The sequence below is a fragment of the Meriones unguiculatus genome, chromosome 20 (genome assembly GCF_030254825.1).
Source record: "Meriones unguiculatus strain TT.TT164.6M chromosome 20, Bangor_MerUng_6.1, whole genome shotgun sequence".
Taxonomy (NCBI): Eukaryota; Metazoa; Chordata; class Mammalia; order Rodentia; family Muridae; genus Meriones; species Meriones unguiculatus.
The window spans coordinates 70581041-70603343 of NC_083367.1; the positions used below are offsets into that span (position 1 = coordinate 70581041).

At 46.0% G+C, this 22303-nt stretch overlaps 2 protein-coding genes across 9 annotated transcripts; both read right to left on the reverse strand.

Moving 5' to 3' along the window:
• Positions 1-1524: 1524 nt before the first annotated feature.
• Positions 1525-15546, reverse strand: Ginm1 (glycosylated integral membrane protein 1). Of its 2 annotated transcripts, none has more exons than XM_021660771.2 (8): positions 15402-15546; positions 11959-12018; positions 10626-10722; positions 7437-7588; positions 6581-6737; positions 5245-5375; positions 3066-3226; positions 1525-2156 (listed from the first exon to the last, which is right to left on the reverse strand). In XM_021660771.2, the coding sequence occupies exons 1-8, from the start codon at positions 15513-15515 to the stop codon at positions 2045-2047; spliced, it is 984 nt and encodes a 327-aa protein (XP_021516446.1). In that variant the 5' UTR covers positions 15516-15546; the 3' UTR covers positions 1525-2044. The 2 variants fall into 2 exon arrangements, with proteins under 2 accessions (XP_021516446.1, XP_021516445.1); XM_021660770.2 differs by having other exon boundaries at positions 5245-5378.
• A 3427-nt stretch (positions 15547-18973) lies between these two features.
• LOC110563610 (endogenous retrovirus group FC1 Env polyprotein-like) lies at positions 18974-22302 on the reverse strand. 7 transcript variants are annotated; one of them, XR_009587979.1, is made up of 5 exons: positions 21764-22298; positions 21432-21521; positions 20851-20976; positions 19488-20621; positions 18974-19257 (listed from the first exon to the last, which is right to left on the reverse strand). XR_009587979.1 is itself a non-coding variant. In XM_060373396.1 (4 exons), the coding sequence occupies exons 1-4, from the start codon at positions 21888-21890 to the stop codon at positions 19781-19783; spliced, it is 474 nt and encodes a 157-aa protein (XP_060229379.1). In that variant the 5' UTR covers positions 21891-22302; the 3' UTR covers positions 18974-19780. The 7 variants fall into 7 exon arrangements, 6 of the variants coding, with proteins under 6 accessions (XP_060229379.1, XP_060229375.1, XP_021516443.1 ...); XM_060373396.1 differs by having other exon boundaries at positions 18974-19911; positions 21764-22302; XM_060373392.1 differs by having other exon boundaries at positions 18974-20621.
• Position 22303: the final 1 nt, after the last annotated feature.

Sequence of the window (22303 nt, forward strand, 5' to 3'; positions counted from 1 at the left end):
GTGGGTACCACTAGAAGTTACTAATTATTCTTAACAACGTTGAAATAGAATCCAATGGAATGTGCTGATTAAAACCAGCTAGGGGCTGGAGAGATGGTTAAGAACTCAGTCTCCTCTTATAGAGAACCTCAGTTTGGGTCCTAGCACCCACTTCAGGTGGTCCAAAACCTACTATAACCCAAGTTTCAGGAGCTCTTCACATGTATACACACAGTCCAGTTAAGCCAGGCAGTGGTGGCACACACCTTTAATCCTAGCACTTGGGAAGCAGAGGCAGGTGGATCTGTGAGCTTGTGGCCAGCCTGGCCTACAAAACGAATTACAGGACAGATAGGATTACACAAATAAACCCTCTCTTGAAAGAAATTTTTAAAAACCAATCCAGTTAGGGCTATAGCTCATTCGATAGGAGTTCTTGCCTAGCGAGCATGAAGCCCTAGGTTTGGTCTCCAGCTCTGCGTCCAACCAAGTACAGTGTTACCTGTCTGTAACCCCCCGTGCAGGAGAATCCAAGATCAAGGTCGTGCTTAACGACTCGGTGAGTCTAAGACCAGCCTGGACCACATACAAAAATTATCAAGAGCCTGACAGGCTAGGGTCAGAAGGAAGGAAAGGAGGACCTCCCCTATCAGTGGACTTGGAGAGGGGTGTGGGAGGAAATGAGGGAGGGAGGGTTAGGAGGGAATGAAGGAGATGGCTACAGCTGGGATACAAAGTGAATACACTGTAATATAGAAAGTATAAATTTAATTAAAAATTATCAAAAGCCAACAAGATTAAACTTTACTGTCATGCTTGTCATCCTCCCTCCTCTCATTGCTCTCCCTAGCAGCCTGGGGCTATAGCTCAGTACTGTAGTGTTTTCCAGGGTTCTAATCCTTACCATTGGTAGGAAGGAGGAAAAAATCAAAACTGCAGCAAGCAGCAAGTACTTTCTTGGGCCATGTTTTACAAATGGGTTACAACCAAAAACCTGAAACAGTCTCACTCTGTAGCCCGGCGAGCTCTTCCTCCTGCCATTAAGCACTGGGACCACAGATGGGTTTTACCATATCTGGCTTTCAAAACTCTTTAAATGAAACAATAAAAAATACCACATGGAAGAAGTAAGTTGTATGTACCAGATTACACTACTGAAATAGGCCAGTCTGAGTGACAGCTAGGAAACAAGATGTGAAACATGCTTATAAATACACTGTCCTTAAAACCGGACGGCTGAGGCCACAGCTAATTCTATGACAGCACCCTGGAAAGAGCTGCGCCTCCGTTTCAGCCCTGTGAGTGACGGGAGTTGTACTACACTTACAGGTAACTCTCACTTAGGGGCACTGGAGCCCAAGCGGCTACACTTCTGTCCTATTAAACGGGGTCGGGGAGACAGCTCAGTGGTTCAGGCCACTTCCTGTCCTTCCAGACCGCCTAAGTCTGGTTCTCAAGTCAAATGTCCCTGTTTTGGTCTCAAAAGGCATTTGTACTCATGTACACACACCCACAGCTCCATGCACATAATTAAAAAGGAAGCGATTATTTTTCTTAAAAAAAAGGTTTATTTTAGAGTGAGAACATGTCACTATTATAAATCCTGGTGCATTCAAGATAAGCAGTTTTGGTACAGGCACAAGTCATGATACACTTTAGTGATTTTTATGCTGAGTCATGTATGTGATATAAAGGCACATTGTACTGAGTAGAAAAAAATTAAATTCTTCAGCTTTTAAATTAGGATTTCATAAAGTGCTTCTTATAAAATCTTACAATAGTAATCAAATAGATACAATTTCTGCAGCAAAGGCACCTGGAAGTGACTGGCACTTGGCATTATGTCTCACCTTTTGTTTCATTTTGGCTGGTTCCTTCTGAGCAGCTGGCGCAGGTGTGGAACAAGGTGAGCTATAACTTGGCACTGTAAAGGTTGATTTTCACACAGTCTTGGGAATTCGGCAATTTCTATACATAAACTGATTAATTTAAATAAAATGGTATTCAAATGGCAAGTCTGGAGACAACAGACTGATTTTGAGTGTCCATAATTGGAAATGGTGTTTTAAATACAGGTTTTATCTTTAAGTTTTTCTGCTGTTTCCTCAGAGTCATCTGAATATAAGATGATAGGTGCCACGTACACAGCATTCATTTTATCCACCTGAAGAACTCCTCTGAAATACAAGGTAAGCTGTTACTGCCAGGGTCACACGTCTTCGAGAAACAGGTGCGCAGCAGCCCTTCTTCACGGCCACGGTCCGCCCTCCCTCTCATGGCTTACACAGGTTGTGCAAACTCTTGGCACCAAGTTCTCTCTAACCAAACACACTGAGGGACTCCGAGGGACTAGAAGGGCAGTGAGTATCTGTACAGGCTCTCTGCCTCTTGCGCTCAGAATTCTGTGGCCACTTTAACCCTATCTTAGCCATTCAGCAATGTAACTTCATGACCTGTAACGTGGGAGCTGAGAGACAGGAGTAAGAGTAGAATGGAATGAAAGAACCTGTCTGCCAGTGGCCACAAGTATCACCTGAAATCAAGGGCACTCAGTGTCCAGCAGGCTTGCTGGCACACACCTGTAATCCCAGTTCTTGGTAGAGTCGGGAGAATCAGGAGTCCAAAGCTATCCTCAACTACATGGCCAAGTTCAGGGCCAGTCTGGTCCACATGAGACCCTGCCCCATACAAATGGGAGGAGAACATTTGGTGCCTTTGTTTTTGTTTGTATCGTGCTCAGTCAAGACCCCACTGGTCTTCTTACATTAACTGAACTGACGCTCTGGGGTTGAGACTAGTTGGTACTGGTTTTTCTGACTCCATACACACTCCTAGTTTTCCTGTTCATTTTCTGCTTTTAGGAACACTTAGCAACATCTCTGTTGATGGTTGGACCTTGATCTCAGGTAGTACATAAATATATTCTGATTCTGCTAAAATTGAAAAATGGGCTTAAAAAGTTATTCTTTTCCTCCCACTGTCTTACCCTTTCTACTATACAATACTTTCTACTACAAAATTTAGTGAACATAACCTACTTTTTAACAGTTAAGACTAATAACATCTTGAAAAGAAGAAGCACTTACTTGTTCTCATATACTGGGAAAAGCACCTTTAGCACAGTTATAACTGCTGCTGCGCCCAGGACTCCAACCACCATGACATTCAGAAACATGAACATCACCGGGAACACGCTGGCCAGAACCCGCAGTGCTCTCTGCAGCTTTTCCACCCACTGGCACATCACCTGGGAAGAGGGCTTTGATTAGAAAGGCCTTTTTCGTAAACTAGACTTTTAAATGTGTTTTCCTTTGAGACAGTCTCTGTATAGGCTTGGATGTGATGGCCTGGAACAACGCTGCAGACCAGGCCAGCCTCAAACTCACAGAGATGCTTCTGCCTCCACAGTGCTGGGATAAAAGGCAGACATCTCTATTCCCGGCCTCCTGTGTAGTATTTTTGTGAGTTTTCTGCCACCATGCCTGGCAAAATTTCCTAATATTTTGGTTTATGGGACACAGAAACAACCTGTGTTTTGATTATAATAGTGGGTACATGTGTGTCAAAACTAACTCAGAAAAAGAAAGAAATGACTTTTGCTGTTTCCACAGTGATGGGACAGGATGACCATGGGACATATAACATGGCATTAAATTTTTACTTTAAAATGTACCTAAATAAAATGTTTTACAATCTTAAAAATTATGTTCCCAAGACACACGCACAAACATTGTTTATCCTGCTGTCTACTTACGAATCAAGGGAGAACTAATGCTAACTGACAGACCACTGAGGCCTGTCCACTGTTGCAGGCAGAGAACAAGGAAACGAAACAAACGCCACAGCTCTTAGAGCGGGGAAGGCCCACGGTTCGATATATGAACAAGAAAGGAACCACGTATGACACGAAGGCATGGGCTAAGACAGGCCCCTCTGAGGCTGGCCTGCTTGGAGGTGGGGACAGAGGTGCCGCAGCACATACTTCCCTCTGATCTAGGCTCCAGAAACCCCAAATCAACAATTCTGACCTTCAAAGAGAACTACCTGCATAGACCCTCCCCACTTGGGGCCAGCCGCTCCCTGAACTACCTGTAAACGCCATGTGTGACGTAAGTGCCCTTGGAAGGCGTCGATGTAATTTCACATGGAACACCTGTCATTCCTTACAGCATCTTGATGGAATACTGTATAGGACTTGACAGAGGAAGCACAGGCTAACCTGAGAAATGTTAAAGAGGTTAGGGTTGAGCCAAGGTTACACAACTAGTAAACTACAGATCACATTTTTAACCTAACCAGTATGCTCCAAACATACCATTTTAACGAACTCAGTCACTGTATAGTATCTTGAGGGCACACTGCACCTGTGTGTATACAAGGTGAGAGCTGAATAATTTAAAAAGTGGAGATGTAGCCGGGCACGGTGCTGCTTGTCTTTAATCCCAGCACTCGGGAGGCGGAGGCAGGCAGATCTCTGTGAGTTCCAGGTCAGCCTGGTCTACAAAGAGTCTAGGACAGCCAGGGCTACACAGAGAGCTACTGTCTTAAAAAAACAAACAAACAAACAAACAAAAAAGGGTGATGTGAGAATGAACTTTGGAACTGAAGATTCTCAACCAACTGAAATCCATGGCCTTGATAGTCATGAGCTGACTATATCATTACGGGAAGCTTACAAAAGAAAAATAGGAACATCTTGACTACCACATTAAGATTAAGACAATAGCTAGCAAGAGAGCTCAGTGAGTAACTTGTGGCCAAGTCTCATGACCTGAATATGGTTCCCGGGACCAGCATGGGGACAGGAGGAAACCAGCTCCTGAAAGTAGTCTTGTGATACGCACAACACGTGTGTGTACACAAGTACACACAGAATAAATGTGGTGACTCACACCGATAGTACCAGCACTCAGGGGATGAAGACAGCCTAGGCTGAGAACTGAAATAAAAACAACAAAAAACATAACGCATTCACTGTTAAAAATGATCTTCTACTGTTTTTTGTATTTCAAGACAAGGTTTCTCTGTGTAGCCTTGGCTGTCCTGGAACTCACCCTGTAGACCAGGCTGGCCTCAAACTCACAGATATCAGCCTGCCTCTGCCTCCCCAAGTGCTGGGATTACAGGTGTGCTCCACCACGCCCAGCTATGATGCACTACTTTATAGTTTCTACCTCATCTTAAAGGATACATTTTTCTTCTTTACCTTAACCATAACTGCTTATGGTAACACCACCTAAAGATAACACCAAGCATTTGATTTACCTTGTATGAAGATGGAGGCTCTGCTCTCAGAGGAGTCTCAGGCAATTTGCCAGGTAAAGCATTCCCATCCACAGTTGTTTCCACATTCCCAGTGAGGTAATGGCTAGTGGTCTGCAGTGAACTGGTGCTCCCTACTGATGAGGGTGAACAGAGTTAGCAAACTGCTAGCAGCATGCCGGCATCTTCTGCAAGCCCGAGCAGAGAACATCAGCAGTATCTGTGAGTACTCTCCTAACATGTATTTCACATTGAGAGCACAAGAATTGCATTTACTGAGTTAACCACAGAAGAAGAAATGTACTCAGACCACTGTAAGGGGCTACAGAAGTTACAGTTCTGTCACACAGAGAACCTAAACTTTAAGTTCTGCCAGGAATGGGGGCCTACACCTATAACCCAAGAATTGTGAAGCAGGGTAGCACAGATTCAAGGCCACCATAGTCTACCTAGCACAGTACAGACCAGCCTGGGCTACAGAGCAAGACCCTGCCTAGAAATGGGGAGGAGAGGAGGGAAGGGTAAAGGGGAGAAGGAAGATGCAGTAAAGGGGAGGGAATGGAAGAGAGGGGAGGGAAGGAAGAAGAAGGGAGAGGATAAAAGGGAGGAAAGGAAAGACAGGGAGAAGAGGGAAGGAAAGAATGGGGAGGGAGAGGAAGGAAGGAAAAGGGAGGAGAGGGAAGGACAAAGAAGAGGGGAGGGGAGAAAGGAGAAAGAAGGAGGGGAAGGAGGGCAGGAGAGGAGGGGAGGGGAGAAAGAAAGGGAAGAGGGAAAGGGAGGAAAAGAGGAAGGGAGGAGGGGAGGGAAGGCAGGAGAGAGGTGGGGAGGGGAGTTAAGGAGAAGGGAGGGGAGAAGAAATGGGAGGGAAGGAAAAGGGAAGGGGAGAGCAAAGAAAGGAAGGGAGGAAGAAAATGCAATAAAATGTAAAATTTCTACCAGGTGTAGTGGTCTACAGAGTGAGTTCCAGGACAGCTAGATCTAAACAGAGAAACCCTGTCTCAAAAACAAACAATGAAAACATAAATGTTCTGCTTTGATCCTATTATCAAAGTATTTTTTTTAAAAGAGGTCTATTTCCAAACACAAAGTAAAGATAGATACCAGCATTTTCAAGTAATGGCAGAAACGCCTAAGAGCATATGGGGGATGGGGCGCTGGCTGCTCGTCCAGAGGACCTAAATTCAGTTCCCAGCACCCAGTTTATACTCCAGCTCCAGGATCTGACCATTTTCTGGCCTCCAGAGGTATCCACACACACACAACAAACACAGAAATAACTTTTTAAAGTATATAAGGCAAAAAAATTTCATTAATATTTTAAATACTTTTTAAAAACTACCTTTTTTGGAAAAGTTGGGAAGGGTAAATAAGATGTCACTCTCTCGGGAAATAGAATAAAGCATGCTTTCTTCCAAGGGAAGGGAATAGTTTGAATGTCTGAGTATTCTCTGGTTCTTCACTAAAATGTCAATTTCAATAACATCCTTTTGTTGAGCCTATGAGAGAAAAAATAAGTGCTGTTTACTATAAACAGTGTCATAGAGTTTAAAGGTGAACTTCCCTTTTCAATTTCTGTAGCCAAGAAACTATTCAGTCAGTTGTCCCTTCCTCCCACCCACTCAGCTTCAACAGCAGCTTCCCTTCATCCGTACAGCACCGAGGAATGGCAGCACAACTACCAAACCCATTAAGCCCTTTCACTTTCTATGCTGATGCTTGGCACATTTTAAAGGATAGAAAGGTATATGAATGTGAGATTTTTAAAAAGCAGAATGCAAAAGTAACAAAAATGCTTTGTGATTAGGTCCAGACAATTCTAGTGCACTGTGATGGGTTGAATGAGAACAGCCCACACAGGCTGTTTGAATGACTGGTCCCCAGTTTTTGTAACTGTTTGGGAAGGATTAGGAGGTGTGGTCTTGTTGGAGGGGTGTGTCACCGGAGGTCAGGATGTAGCTCTCAGCTCCTTCTCTAGCCATGTCTTCCTTCCTACTGCCATGTGCCACACCATGATGAAACTGTAAGCTGGCCCCAATTAGATGTTTTCTTTCCCAACTTGCCTGGTCATAGTGTCTCTCCACAATAACAGAAAAGTAACCAAGACATGCACCTTCTTACCCATCATTCAAAAAAAGCACTCAAAACCTGCACAGTAACACAGACGTAACCTCCATTTAACAAGCATATTGACTTACTTGTCTTCCATCAATCTCTACTACCTCTTCTTGAATGACAATTAGCTGTGAACTGGAACCAGATGTCAGAGGCCACTCACGAACTAAGATCCTTACAGTGACGCTTCCAAAATATTCTTTCTCCTCCAAATTTTCCAGATTTTCACTCTTCACTATTAAAAAAAAAAAAAAAAAAGCAGTGAGATTGAGATTTTGGGGCAATAAACACCATTAAAGCTGTTATTGTATTTGATAATTTTTTTGACATTTACTTGGAACAAGACAGCAGCAAACATGTTTTATTGGCTTCCTTTTATAAACCTTAACAGTCTCAGGTTTATAAAAAGCAGAGATGAGCTGGCAATCCCTTCCTGCTTCATCCACTCATTGGCTAAGGAAATGCTTGCTGGTCTGCAGCCTGAATCTGCTGTGTCACAGTGGCAGCACCTCTGCTATGTTTCCTAATGGCTGCCAGTGAAGAGTGACATAGCACAGATGGAAAGCAAGACACAAGGCACTAAGTCTCATGTTCACAAAATAGGACCCAGCCAGTGACAAGGGCCCACGTGCAGGGCTTTTTTTTTTTTTTTTAGTATTCTCAATCCTTTGCAGCAGTAACTTTTTAGAGCTGGAGAGGACAGAGGTGGGAAAGGGTAAGGTCTATCCCTCCACAATTATGATTCAGAAGATATGATCATATTTCATTTATACATGTATGAAATTCTCAAAACTAAATAAAAAGGATTAAAAGAATAGAGCCTCCAGGAATAGTGGTGTATGCCTATTACTCCAGTACTTGGGCAGCTGAGATAGCTCAGGTAGCCTGGGCCACATGACAAAACTGTCTCAAAAAAGCAAATTAAGGGACTAGGGAGATGGTGCATCCATTAAGAGAGCTTACTACTCATCAGAGGATCTGAAGTCAGAACCCAGCACACACAGCAGGTGGCTTACAAGTGGCTGTAATAGGATCAAATGTTCCATTCTAGCCTCTGGGGGCACTTGCCCACACATGACATAAACCTTTCTGTGGATATAATGTTCTTTTGAAATGTACACACCTTACCCTTGTTCCTTCAAATGCTGATTTCTCCCCCCCCCCCCCCCCCCCCCCCGCCAAGTCTGGTTTCAATCTGGATACTGCATTGTGATACCTACTCTGAGCATCCTGTCTCAACTGTGTGTAAACAGGCCAAAATAAAACAACTAGCCACAATGTTGTGCAAAGGGAGGAGCCAGAGGGCAGGAAATGAGTGGGAGGAGAAGGGGCGGGGAGAGCTAGGGGCAGAGCTGGAGGAGAGATCTTGGAGGACATGGAGCATGAACCAGACTTGAGATTTCATGAAAAGCAAGTATAATGTGGGAAATCTAAATGTTAGGAAACTATGAGGGCTTGGAGGTTTAGGAGGGAGTAACTATTGCCCAGCATCATGTTCTAGGTTAACTAAAGAAATCCCAGTGTCTGTGTGGTGATTTGTGTATACAGCTGTTTAGGACTAACAGCAGCATTACCAGAAGATATATCAATAGTAAATATTAAACACCACCTACAACACCTTTCAAATAGATTTTAAAGGAACACACACCAATCAATTTGTCCCAAAATGCACATTTACTTGTTGCCTCTCAAGTATGAGGCCTATTTGTCAAGGAAGCACACATAGATACACATTCTCAATGCACATCCAGTGTCTAAATGTCATCGTGAGCCTTTAAAGGGCTGTTCCTTTGACCTAGAACACCTGATGACCAACTTGTTTGCCACTTCATATTATCACAGTCACCTCACAAGTCTCCTCCAGCCATACAATGCTCACAAGAATGCAGGGCATGTCACTGTGATGTAACTGACCCCTCTACTCCAGCGCTGGCAGCTGTGAGTTCTCTGGCACTGTCAACGAGCTCTCCTCCAGGGAGGCACCTCCTCACCCTCCTTTACTGTCTAAGTGGTTCTGTTATGTTTGTGGTGGTGCCGAGGACAGAATCTGGACTGTCCACTTGCTTGGCACACTTTCTACCACTGAGCTCTATCTCTAGTACATTAAAAAGTGTTTTTGAAAGCCAGACGCAGCGGCTCACGCCTGTAATCTCAGCACTCAGGGAAGCACAGGAAGGAGGACCTCTGTGAGTTAGAGGCCAGCCTGGCTAGAAATCCAGTCCAGACTCCACAGAGCCAAGGCTACACAGAGAAACCCTGTTGAGCCAGGGCAGGAGGTTTGCACCTTCCCACACTAGGTTGTCCACACTGCTTTCAACCCCAAGAACTCAGTGATCCCCCACCACTGCAGGCCCAGTGGCTGGCTATGGAAAAATAAGTTTGCATATCAAAGTTCCGGTCCTTACAAATTCGTGTTTCAATTGCCTGTTTACTCACTGGTGCTCAGCCCAGCCTGGTGGGCATGTCTAACCCCACATCCTGCAGGGCAAGAGAGTCCACAGCGGAAAGTGTGGTGTTAAACACACAGAGTGGTCACTCTTTGGTCCTTAATCACCTACCTCTGCTGTAAAGCAAATCAGAAACAAGAGCCTCCAAAGAATGTTCTCAGTGATGCTTGCCCCAGGCTTGAATGAACCCCTGCTCACCGCCCTGCCTCAGTGCCAGCTGGGCCTCATCACTCACTGCTTTTCACAAGCTGCAGAGCACCAGTGACACTTCCCTAACCTTTATTTTATTAAAGAAAAATGGTATATTCCAACATAATATTACCATATTCTTTAAATAACAGCAACAAAAAACCTTAAAGAGTCAAAAGAAAAATGGCCAGGTGTGGTGGTGCACGCCTGTAATCTCAGAAGTGGGGGAGTCAGAGGCAGGGAGATCTCTGTGAGTTCAAGGCCAGCCTGATCTACAAAGCAAGTCCAGGACAGCCAAGGCTACACAGAGAAACCCTGTTTCTGAAAAAAGAAAAGAAATAATAGTATTCTATTGACAAATGAGTAAAAGAAGTAAAGTAGGACCCACACACGCAACTAATATCTGCTTATTTTCTACAACTGTGGTGAGAACTTGTACAGGATTTGAGATCTCGCTAGCCCACATCTATGCCCACTCCTACCCTGTTGAGCTACAGGAAAGTAAACACCAGTCTTGTGGGAGAACAACCAGCATAGTTTTGAATGCCTTAGAAGTAAGGTGTCACTCCATCACACCAGAGTGAACCTGTATTACTACAGACAGAGCAACGCTGCAAACAACCCAGCAGTACTCACCTATCAATGTCCAACAGCTTATTCGCGTTACACCACTACTTACAGGTGAGCCATTTACACATACCTGTCCACGCTCATACGTTATGTTAAGAACAACCTTAAAACAAAGCAGCATATGCATTAATTCCAATGGTTTATAAATGACAACAAACTCTTCCCCTCAAAAACACTTGATCTGAGTGTGTGTGTGTGGCAGGTGTTAGAGCTTGGTCTCTCAGTGTGGTGATGTTTGAGAAGCTCCTCCCACTGTGGTGCCATTTTCTAGGAGACCAAGGACGGCCAACACCAGCAATATGCCCTGTAACCTCTGTAAGTAAGCCAAAAACAAAACAACAAAAGCCTTTGGGGTTCTGAGGCTTTTGTTTGGTTTGGTTTCTTTTAAAAAATGTGTTTGTTTTTATTCTATTTGTATGGATGTCCTGCCTGCCTGCATGTCTGTGTGCACTGTGTGGTGCCTGAGAGGCAAAGTGGGTGCTGTGTCCTCTGAAGTGAAGATATGGAGGGCTAGGCCGATCCAAATCCTTCCCTGAGGCCCTGACATACAGAAGGAACAAGGTTGGCAGAGCCAGTAATGGGCTGGAGACAGGGCCTTGGGAGAGATTCGGCTGCTGATTCTGAGAACTCAACTCCTCCCACCCCGAGGGCTACAGCTATCTCCCAAGCCCACCCTCTGACACCTTGAGACAGCTTGTGTGCCCTGCGCAGCACTGCTTGATTCACCTCCTGCTGTGCTCTGCGTGACAGACTTTCACACCGTCCCATTTCTCCCCTAAACCACATACAAGACACAGTACTTCTTGCGAAGCTTGCTTGACATAAGACACAGCTTCTGCAAGACCTGACCCCAACTTTTCTATCTTCTTTATCTAACCCCTCTCAGAACCCTGCCTAGGTCAGTTACAGATGGTTGTGAGCTGCGATGTGGGTGCTGGGAATCAAACCCAGATCCTCTGAAGAGTAGCCAGTGCTCTTAACTAGTGAGCCATCTTTCCAGCCCTTGGTTTTTGCTTTCTTAAGAGAGTCTCTCTACTGAAGAAGCCCAGGCTGACTTTTAATTTGAGGCAAGCCTTCTGCCTCAAAATGTTCTGCTCCAAAATGTTGGGATTACAGAAATGAGCTGTTTTTATACCTAGCCTTATTCCTTATTAGCAAATCCTCATATAGCCTGACAGAGCTCCTTTTTTTTTTTTCAATAAAGTAGCCTGCCTCAGGCATTTCAATGTAAGAATTAAAAAAAAAAAAAAAAAAAAAAAAAGGACTAATACAATCAGTAAAAGTGTAAAAGTTCCTGGCTAAATGTTATACTAAAAAATATAATCAAAAGGTGACAAACCTGTTCTTTAGATACTTCCCCATTGTCTTTCATGGTCGTTACATTAATTCTGATACCATCCTGCAAAAGAAATGTACATATTGGACAGATACAGTTTACAAATGGAAAATAATCTGGTTTATCTAAAATTTTATTTGCTATTATGTATGTGTACATGAATATGAGGACACATGCCACAGCGTGTGTGTGGAGGTCAGAGGACAATTTTGGGGGAGTCTGCTCTCTCCTGCCTTCGGGTTCTGGGGATCAAGCTCAGGCTGTCAGGCTTTGAAGCAATGCTTTAACTTGCTGAGCCATTTATCCAGAGTAACCTGTTCGCTTTTCAATTCTTCTTTTATTATTATTCTTAAATGTATCTCTATTGCTTTTAATTAGGGGTGTGGTGTGTGTGCGCTCGTGCAGGCACTCGAAGGTGTCTGAGGCACAGGCTCCCACACAGCTGCAGTTTACACAGAGATCACTTATGCCCACTGCCCCACCCACAGAAGAAACCCTGCTCTGCTCTCTAATCGTTTCCCACTTTACTTTTAGGAGTTCTCTCCTTAAACAGAGTGCTGCCTAGCTTTCTGTTTCTGAGCTGGGTGGAAGCCGACCCTTTGAACGGGAGCTTCTGTCCTTCATTAAGGTCACTGCTGTGTGCAGCAGCAGTCACTCACACAAGGCTTTGCACGGATCAGCAGTTTGCTCACTGGTTGCCACTGGCACACACAGTGGTTTCTTATCAAACCCTGACCATTCTTGAGCATGCCTGCTGGGTAAATTCTGCAGCACACAGTTTTGCTGTTGCTAAAGGTCTGGTCAATCAGCAATCTACCCAGATACTTAAACTTTACCACTGGCATGCTCTCTGTTAGAAAAGCACTGTTTCAAGAGATACTGCTGACCACGAGGACCTGTCACTGTTGACCAAAAGCCTTCCTGTTAGTACTGAGATCTAGCCAAGGTCTGGTACGTCCAGGACTCGGGGCTGCGTGAATTGTCCCGAGGCTTGGCAGCAAGTGGCCTTCCCCCCTGAGCCATCTCCCCATGGCACACTGCTCCTCACAGCACACTGCCCTGTTGTGGATATAAACATGTTTTTGTTTTGGTCCCAGGTATGGGATGTGAGACTGATTCAGATAGTCTACAGCACCAGGCTATTTGCCTCATTCCAGTTCCGAGAGGAGCTCTTTGTCAGCTGCAGATAGTTTAATGCTGAGGACTCTGGAGAGAGAATAAATGCCAGAGCCCAGAGAGTGTGGAGCTCCAAGAACAAGGCTGCTCCTGCTTCCTCCTTGCTGCTCCTGGCTGCTGTTGTGAGACAGAAAGTTGGAGCTCTCCTGAAAGGATTGGACTGGCTCCAAGAAACCCCTTCTCCCACTACACCTTTCTCTATCCTACCTGGTGTTGGGGTGTTAGAAGGGACTGGGGTGAAGTAGGGAAAAAATGAAGAAATGTAAATACAAATTTCTGTATAAATGTATGCCTACACCACCCCCACAGCACACCATCCCCAGCCCTTGTTTTTATTCTGAGACAGGGTATGTGATAGCCAATCTTCACTGTCAAGCTGACTGGATTTAGAATCACCTGGGGAACCCACCTTGGGTATGTCTGTAAGGTACGGGCAGCACCCGATCACCAGCTATTTTGGACTGAATATAAAGAGAAAAAGGAGAGAGCCAGCAGCGCACCAGCAATCCTTTTCCCCATTTCCTGACTTCACATGTGAACCGAGGCATTTCACACCCCCTTGCTGTGCCTTCTCCTGCCTCGGGAGGCTCTATTAGAGACTACCTTTCTTCCACAAGCCCAGAAAAGGCCTCCGAGAATCTTTGTACAGCTTCTGTTTTTCAAGAGTGAATGTACACCATCCTTAATAACTCACTATATTTACACCTTATCATTTGCTTAGCAAAAGCGTGCTTTAAAGGAGGCAAAGGACACTGGTGCACCGTTTCTGTTTCCCACAGAAGCAAGTATAGCTCTTGCTAGGGATGTGGAAGCAGCCCTCATTGTAGAGCCTAACAATCAGTCTCGAGCACACACACGTGCACACTTCTGAGTGCTCGTCCCTGCACACATGCGCGTGAGCCTGCACACATGCGCGTGAGCCTGCACACACCAACCCTTCTGATACTCTTGAATGACTTCACACGTACACACTCGCATGCATCCACCAAGTTCTGATGCTCTGAATGATTTCATTGCAAAAAGTGAATTCCATTCTTATTTTCATCTGACATTAAATTCAGATCCAGGTCACACTTCTTCCTCTGAGAACTTAATTTAACCTTTATGTGTATGGGTGTTTTGGCTGCTTTGCAAAAGTGGAATAAAGACCTAGAAAGGGAGAGATGAAATGGTGAAGTCACTAGGAGTTAGCCCATAGTGCTGAGGACTTGACCTTGAAAGTAGAAACATTTTTATGACTGTGTGGGTAGATTCAAATGTTTCTTAGGTTCATAAATGATGACAAAGAATCACAAAATTGTAAAAGAGGGGAAATAGCCCATATCTCTATAACTTTGAAACCGCCCAATATTTATTCGGTTTCTTGGTGCTTGTTCGTACCGTTGCTATTTTTACCAGAAGCAACTGTGTTTCTAGTATAATTTCCTATGCAAATGTGCTTAGAGCTGAAAGATCGTGGCTACCCAGAATGTGTCCAAAGGTTTGTAATTTCTGTCCTCAAAAGGGTTGTAGCATAACTCTAAAACATTAAAAGTAAAACGAATAACCGGAGATGGCTCAGGGGTTGCAAAATCGGTTGTTGCAAAACAGGACCATGGAGAAGACTGACTCCACAAGGCTGTTCTCTGACCTCCACTCCTCTGGCATATCCCCGATCCAACATCATACACCCACAACAAGTAAAAACTTAAAAACAAAGTGGCATTTATCATGTCAGTCACTTTTGTATTTAGTGTGTTCCTACCGAAAAATAAGGCCCCTCTCCCGAGTCTCTGGCCATTTGGGGTAAAACCCGAATTCTATAATCTCCAAACTCTTTCCTACTGTACAACTGAAGAAAGGCAAACGTGGCAACAGAGTAAAAGTGGGCAGTCCCCGAGGATTACAAAGCCACGGTTCTCCCGGACGGCCCGGGACAGTCCGGGCGGCCGGCGCGGGTGGCCCCGGCCTGGAAAGGCGCTCCCTGCCGGCGGCTGGCAGCCCGGGGAGCGGCCGCTATCGGGGCGACCCAGCAGCGCCGGGCCCGGGCTCAGACCCGGGAGGAGCCATCCAGCCCCGAGATCCCCGGCGGCCGTACGCTCGGGGACGCCCGCCCCGCGCCAGCCCGGCGTCCCGGAGAGACGCCCCGTCCCCAGGCTGCGGGGCCCTGTCCCCAGGCTGCGGGGCCCTGTCCCGCGGCCCCGCCGGCCCCGTCCGCCGTCCGGGGCGGGGGCAGCGCCCGGCGCCGGAGGTCCCAGCGAGGGCGGCCCGCCGCACCCGCCCTGCCCTACCTGCGGGGCTGTGGACGGCGGCCCGGGCGTGCTGGTGGTCAGCCACCCCGCGGCTGGCAGCGCCACGAGCAGCAGCAGTCGCAGCGGCAGCGGCGCCGAGAGGGCGCCCGCCATCTTGGACAACACTCGCACGGGGGGGGCGGGAGGTGAGGGCGTGGCGGCCCGGGGAGGGGCGGGGCCAAGGCTAGGGGCGGGGCCTCGGGGCGGGGCCGCAGAGCTGCCGGGGTGGCTCACGCCTTTGACGTCAGGTGGGCGGAGGAGTCAACTTCCGGACAGTCGTTGCGGCCCTTTCCGTGGGAACGCGCAGTTCACACCCATGCCATTCACTTTCAGAGAGGAATCTTTGTTTTCTCTTTCAAAACGGGATCTCATGTAGCGTAGGGTGGTCTTGAACTACCAATCCTGCTGCTTTCACCGCCTCAGTGCGGGAATCAAAGGCGTGCGCACCTCCTCAGCACCTCCCACCTCCTCAGCCCGCCAACTTTGAACATAACTAAGGTTCTACTCACTTTCAATCCAGTAGAAAACTGTTTAATCCACCTTCATATTAATATGCAAAATCAAGAATTAACTCCCCAGCTGCTTACAAATGACTAACAAGCCCATCAGTATTAATGCAGTGTGCACTTTCTTTGATCTTTTGAGTCAGCTCATGTTAACTGGATTTATTTGAGCACAAAACACGTCCAAAGGTTCAATTTCCCGAATATAGTCAGTCAGTCTAATTCTGTGCATATTTGATGCATTCTGATCTTTGAAGCAGAAAATATTTTAAAGCATCTAATAGCTTAGAAATCTAATAGCTTAGAAAGCTATTAGTAAGCCAGAATACACCTTTAACTGATCATTAGTAATACCCCTCTGAACCCAAATTTGGATACATACATCTGCTTCCTTAAAAAACTGATTTTACTGTTATTTCCATCATTTCACAAACAAAAATTGAATTTAACATTTTCTGTGATACTAAGGGAAATTTTTGAAATGCTCTGTGTCTGGTTGCAATTTTCAGGACAGAGTGAGTCACAGGGCTTTTGGTACAACACATTTTACTTGGTTGTTTTCCAACTACATATTTTTTAACTTCCCAGATTCCAGGAGAGAACAAGAACAAGAAACAAAGCTGTGTTTTGTTGTTATTTTTTGATCGTATTATTATAACAAAAGCTAACGTCACCTGAGAGAAGGGAACCTCGATTAAGAAAATGTTTCCATAAGATGTGGCTGAAGTGTAGAGCATTTTCTTAATTCCTGATTGATAGGGGATGGTCAGCCCATTGCAGGTGCTGCTGTTCTGCCCAGTTCACGAACCCCAGAAGACCAGGAATAAATACATGAGGTTCTTTTTATTGTAAATTACAAGCTGCAGCTTGGGTCTATACAGGCCCACCGCCAAAGCGGTGGGAGCTGAGAGCCCCGTGCCCAGGTTAGTTGGGTGATTTAAAGATTCTGGTCCATCCCAGCATGCCCAAGGCAGGGGCCATTCCTGCCTGGCAAGCATCTATTGGTCAAAATGCTACATTTTGAATCGATTGGCTATAGGAAGGTTCCCAGACCATTAATGACCAGGTGTCCCTCTCTAGGGGGATGGGCCAGTTTCCTTGCAACTGTATCTCTAGTGGGTGGGGAAAGAATGCAGCAAGGTGGTCCTTCCCCTCAGGGCATTACTGGACTTCTTTAAGGTACCTGCTTTAGGTCTTAATAATAGCTGCTAATTTATCTTTTGGTCTCTCACTGCCATCCCTGGGCAGGTGGTCCTGGGTTCTATAAGAAATTTTCTTAGACCCAGTGATGACGTGACATATTCATGTAAATAATTAACTAATGGTAATATCACTGTAGGGCCAGCAAGAGGAATCAGCTGGCAAAGGTGCTTGCCGTCCAGGCCTGGCGACTTGTGTTTGATAACTAGAATCCACGTAAAGGTGGAAGGAACAAACTCTACAAACTGTTCTCTGACCTACACATGTGTGCCATGACACACTGACCCAGACATACCCAAAAGAGTAAGGCTTTTAAAAAGGAATGTCTTTGTATCGGTGAACATTATTATGTAATTTTGTTTAAACGCCTTCTGGATATTTAAACCTCACAGCAATCTAACATATGGTCATAATTCAAAGTAGTGTGTGTGTTTCTAATGCCTGGAGTTTTAAGCTGAAAAGCATGGAGTCTGGTGACCCCTTTTTTCTTTCCCCCAAAGCTCGGTTTAGCCGCCACTCTCCAGTATGCCAGTTAAAGAGACCGCTGTGAAAAGCAGAGAGGGTTTACTCAGTGTGGCCACATTGAGAAGAACAAATACAAGGCTCTAATGCTCTCCAACTCAGCCTTCAGGGAACTGACAGGAGCTTTTGATTTAAATAGAGGAAGAATCGGGACACAGGAGGCAAAGAAAGCAAGAACGCTTCTGGTAAAGGTGTGGTCTTGCCACTGTCTCAGCTCTGGTTCAGCAAAGTGGTTCAAAGAAGTCTTTATTGCCGTTGTCACGTCTCATGAGGGGATAATTCTGGCTCCTACAAGATGATTGCATCTGCTCCAGGGTGTGGCCTCATTAAGAACATGATCTGTCCTGCAAGGGTCTGCTGCTCCCAGAATCCAAGGTGACTCAAGAAAGAGGATTCTAGGCCATGCCAAGTTGACAGTGTCCAATGTCTAATATTTTTAGTTGTTACAAAGGCACTTCTAGAAGTGCACATGCTTGGACATGTCTTTAAGTAGATCTGCTTAAAGATCCTAGTCAAGGGCTGGACGAAGCACAGTAGTTAAAAGAACTGCTGCTCAGTGTGGACTTTGGAGTACCCTATTCACAACAGGCAGCTCACATAATACCTGTAACTCCAGCCCCAAGGGAGCCAACATTTTCTCCTGGGTTCTGTGGATACCTGCATGCAGACATGTGTATACACTCAGAGACACAAACACATGCATACAGAAAACATGGTGGTCACATAGTGAGCCTGCCTCAAAATCTACAAGAACAAAAAGAAAATAGCAGTCACAATACAATAGGCATACATGAACACAAGGTTAGAAAATGTTAGCGCCATTAACAATTTTAGTTTCCAGGACTCCAGCTTTGTTCCGTGTTTTTTTAAGCTTTGCATTCTAGAAGACTCATTTCAAAAGAAACACATATACACTCAACATACAAAAGAACCCACAACAACTTCCATCACAGCTACACAGGTGCTTTTTAAGTGTTTTTATTAGTGTATACTAATTGTGCACAAGAGAGTTTCATCGTGACATTTCTATAAGATGGCCACAGGTGCAGGGTTTTGGAGTAGACACCTCACATGGGACCAGGCAGTGAATAAGCTCATTTTTCCTTTACCAACTTGTTTCCTAATTCCCTTGGAAATGACGGGCCACACCTGCTTGGTGAGCACTTCCAGCCGCAGTTGAGACTTATGCTACAGAGATAAGTTCGGCTTCATAAATCAGGCCACACAACAGGTCCACATGGGAGGTTATTAGGAGAGGTGTTACAGACACTGTCTCTGGGTAAGGCGGGAAGGGGGGGGCTGTGAGTCCTTTTATAAAGTGACAAAGCGCATGCGCCAAAGGGCACACGTGTTTGTGGCGACAGTATTGCATCTTGGCAGCCGGTGATATGTCCTGCTGACCACGGATTTCTGGGGCTGGCTGTGAAGGTGCTTGACTGCTAACATTCCTCACTTTTGGTTATTATTTTAAAAAAATGAACTAGGAAGAGAGGCAATGGTGAGGAGGGAATAGGGGCGACTCGTGCTCTTCAGGCTGCTTCCTGCTGATTAGGGACGTTGTCATTCTAGGACTACAGCTGGTCCTCACCATCAGGTTTTGTGGCAAGTAGTTGATAATCCTGAAACAGTAACTGATTAATCGTTTGGTTAGAGATTTTTTGCATTTGTTGTTGGATGAATGTAGAGAAAAAGTTAATTAAGCAGGGTGCAAACAGTAAAAGCAAAAAGATGATAAGGAGAGGAGTAAGGAAGGGCAGAATCCATTTCCATTTGGAGTTTTCAAATGCCCTGGAGGTGTCAAGTTGGTCCCTCTGATTTTGGAGGTCTGTCTGGAGTTGTTGGATTTTGTTTTTTACTATACCTGATTGGTTGACATAAAAACAGCATTCCTCTTGGAGGAAGAGGCAAAGGCCAGCTCCGTTAGCTGTGAGAAGATCCAACTTTCATCGGTTTTGAAGCACCACAGCTGCTAGGGAGTCAATCTGTCCCTGAAGAGTTAGTATTATCTGAGTCACCTGCTGGAAGTCCTGGATAAACTGGGAAGAAAACTGGCGATACAAGGTTAGGGAAGTGGCCAGTCCGGATGTCCTGGTTACAATACTCTCAGTGAGTCCTATAGCAACCAGGAGGGGCAGGATTTGAATTTCCCTCTTATCACGCCGGGCAGCTACTGAGTTCACGACCGGGATTGGTAAGGGCTCCTCTCCATGTATCACCCCCAACTTGGGGAAGAGAAGCACCAGTGTGCAAACTCCTGACCAGCCAGCGGGTAGGCGATGGTAGACCTGAGTACCACAAAGAATCGAGGCGTTAAGAACAGTAGAGCACTGGGGCTGAGATGGGGTATGGAGGGTTATAGTTTTGTTGCAGTCTAGGGAACTTAATGTCCCCACTGAATGTGTCCCAGAGGCCTTGAAACAGCTTGCCGTGCCAAAGAGGGTGACATGAAAAAGGTGGGGTGTCATGGCAACATCAGAGTCAGGGCAGCTGGTGAATGGCGAGGTAAAGTTACTTAACAGGGTCACTGGAGAAGCTGTCAGTGGGAGCTCTGAGCTGCTCCCAGGTGGGACACACAGCCAGCAGTCTCCAAAGTGGCCAGGTTGGGTGACATTAAGGAGCTTGTAGGCCAAGGTCAGAGTCTGAAGTAAGAGACGAAATGACAGATTTGTATTATTTAGGAGTGGGGATGTTAAAGAGGCAATGACCTTGGAGGAGTGTTTAATTACGTTTCCTACTTCTCCCATATTCAGGGATTGGGTAATTGGGATGTATGTTCTCTGGATATAGATTGTACTTATAGGAAGTTCAGGTTTGTAGCGGTGGTAGAGTTTGCCAACAATGCCCGTTTCCCATCTGGGATCCCATGGGTCCTGGATATAGAAGAAGAGGCTCTTTCTATATAAGCGAAGGAGCTCCTTTTGTGCTGGTGAGTGGATTTGGCAAGACCAGTACGGGCAGCCTCCATATCTGTCTGGCCATTCCTTGCAATAGCTTTCTGTTTGGTCAAAGAGGAAGCAAACAAAAATTTTATCAAATAAGAAAGGAGGAGTGGATATGGGGGCGACAGCGATTTCAATCGGCTCCTGACAGCCTTCCATAGAGCAATTTCCCGCCCCTATTTGGAGAGACTGTTTGTTACCAATGAGGGTTTCTTGAACCTTGAATCTCCATATGTAAGGGTTACCCTGGACAGAGGCAAACAAGAGCGGCAAGAGGAGAAATACCTATCCAATCCAGTAGGGTCGAGTTCGGCTGCCGGAGTGAAGCCTCATTTCTCTGGAACTGGAGTCGAGGTGGTTGGTCTTGCCGTCCTCTGGAGTTTAAGAAAGCAGGGTCCTGCTGGAGTTGATCTGTAGAAAGGGCGATTATCTTGAAGGAGGGGTAAGCTTGAGGTGAGGTAGGTGAATCCAGTGAGGGAAGCCCTTAAGCTTGGGAGCTGAGGGGCTCACAAGAATCACCTTAAAGGGGCCCTGCTATTTAGGGGAAAGAGGTGAGGGGTGTTGGTCCGGAGGGGAGAGAATTACCTGGTCTCCAATGTTAATAGGAGATGGACAGGAGTTAATGTGTGGCCGTGGTAAACAGTGGTCCCTGAAGTTCCATAGGAGAACGGAGATGACAGAGTAATGGAGTAGATGACCAAATGTTGAGATTTATGCGATGGAGGTTACGCTGCGCGGCAGGTCCCACGTGGGAGTTTATTAGAGTAAGGATTACAGAGGCTGTTTCTGGGTAAGGCGGGAAGAGGGGGTGGGTGGGTGCATGCAGTCCTTTTAGAAAGTGATCCAGCGCAAGCGCCGAAGGGCACCTGTGGCTTGTGGCGACAGTGTCCCCTCCTGGCCGCTGGTAATGAGGTGTCCTGTTGTCCCCGCATTTCTGGGGCTGGCTGTGAAGGTGTCTGCTAACAGCCATGGAATTGTTTCAAGTAACATCCCTTAGCCCCCACCCCCACCCCTAAACAGGGTTTGTCTGTGTATCCTTGGCTGTCCTGGACTCTTTGTATACCAGGCTGGCCTAGAACTCACATCAATCGGCTTGCCTCTGCCTCCCTGAGTGCTGGGATTAAAGGCGTGCGCTATCAGGCCCGGCCTAATATATATATATATTTAAGTTTACCTTTAAAAAGCCCTTTCTCCTCACCTTCTCGGATATGCTCATGATCTGTCCTATCCCTGATTTTCACAAGTGCACGCGAAACGACATAAAAGTGAACAGTATACTTGGCTAGAAAAGATTCCAGTAAAACGTGGAAACATGTTATCAGCATCCAGGAAAAGGGTAGTTTTGTTAAGTCCTCTAAGATGTTAAAGAGGAGAGATTTAAAGGTTAGACGGACGGTTCCGGAGCCCTCATGATTTGAGAGCCACCCCCCGGACACACGTGGTGGAAGATGGGGGTCCTCCGACCACCACTCACTCGCACGCTGTCGCGAAGGCACCCTCTCCGCAAGTTGATATTTTAAAAATTAAAATAATCGTATATAAAAAACCCGAGGTAAGCCTGCAGCTTATTGTGTTTTGATCTGTCGCATAAAAACTCTCTGTGCTGCTAAACAACACACTGTCCTGATCTACACTAGCAGGTCCCAAAAAACAAAAACAAAACCAGGACCAAACCCCCAGCCGGCGGCTGGAGGCTGGGCTCCGAGGCGGCCGTCGGCGCCCGGGGATGACGCCACGG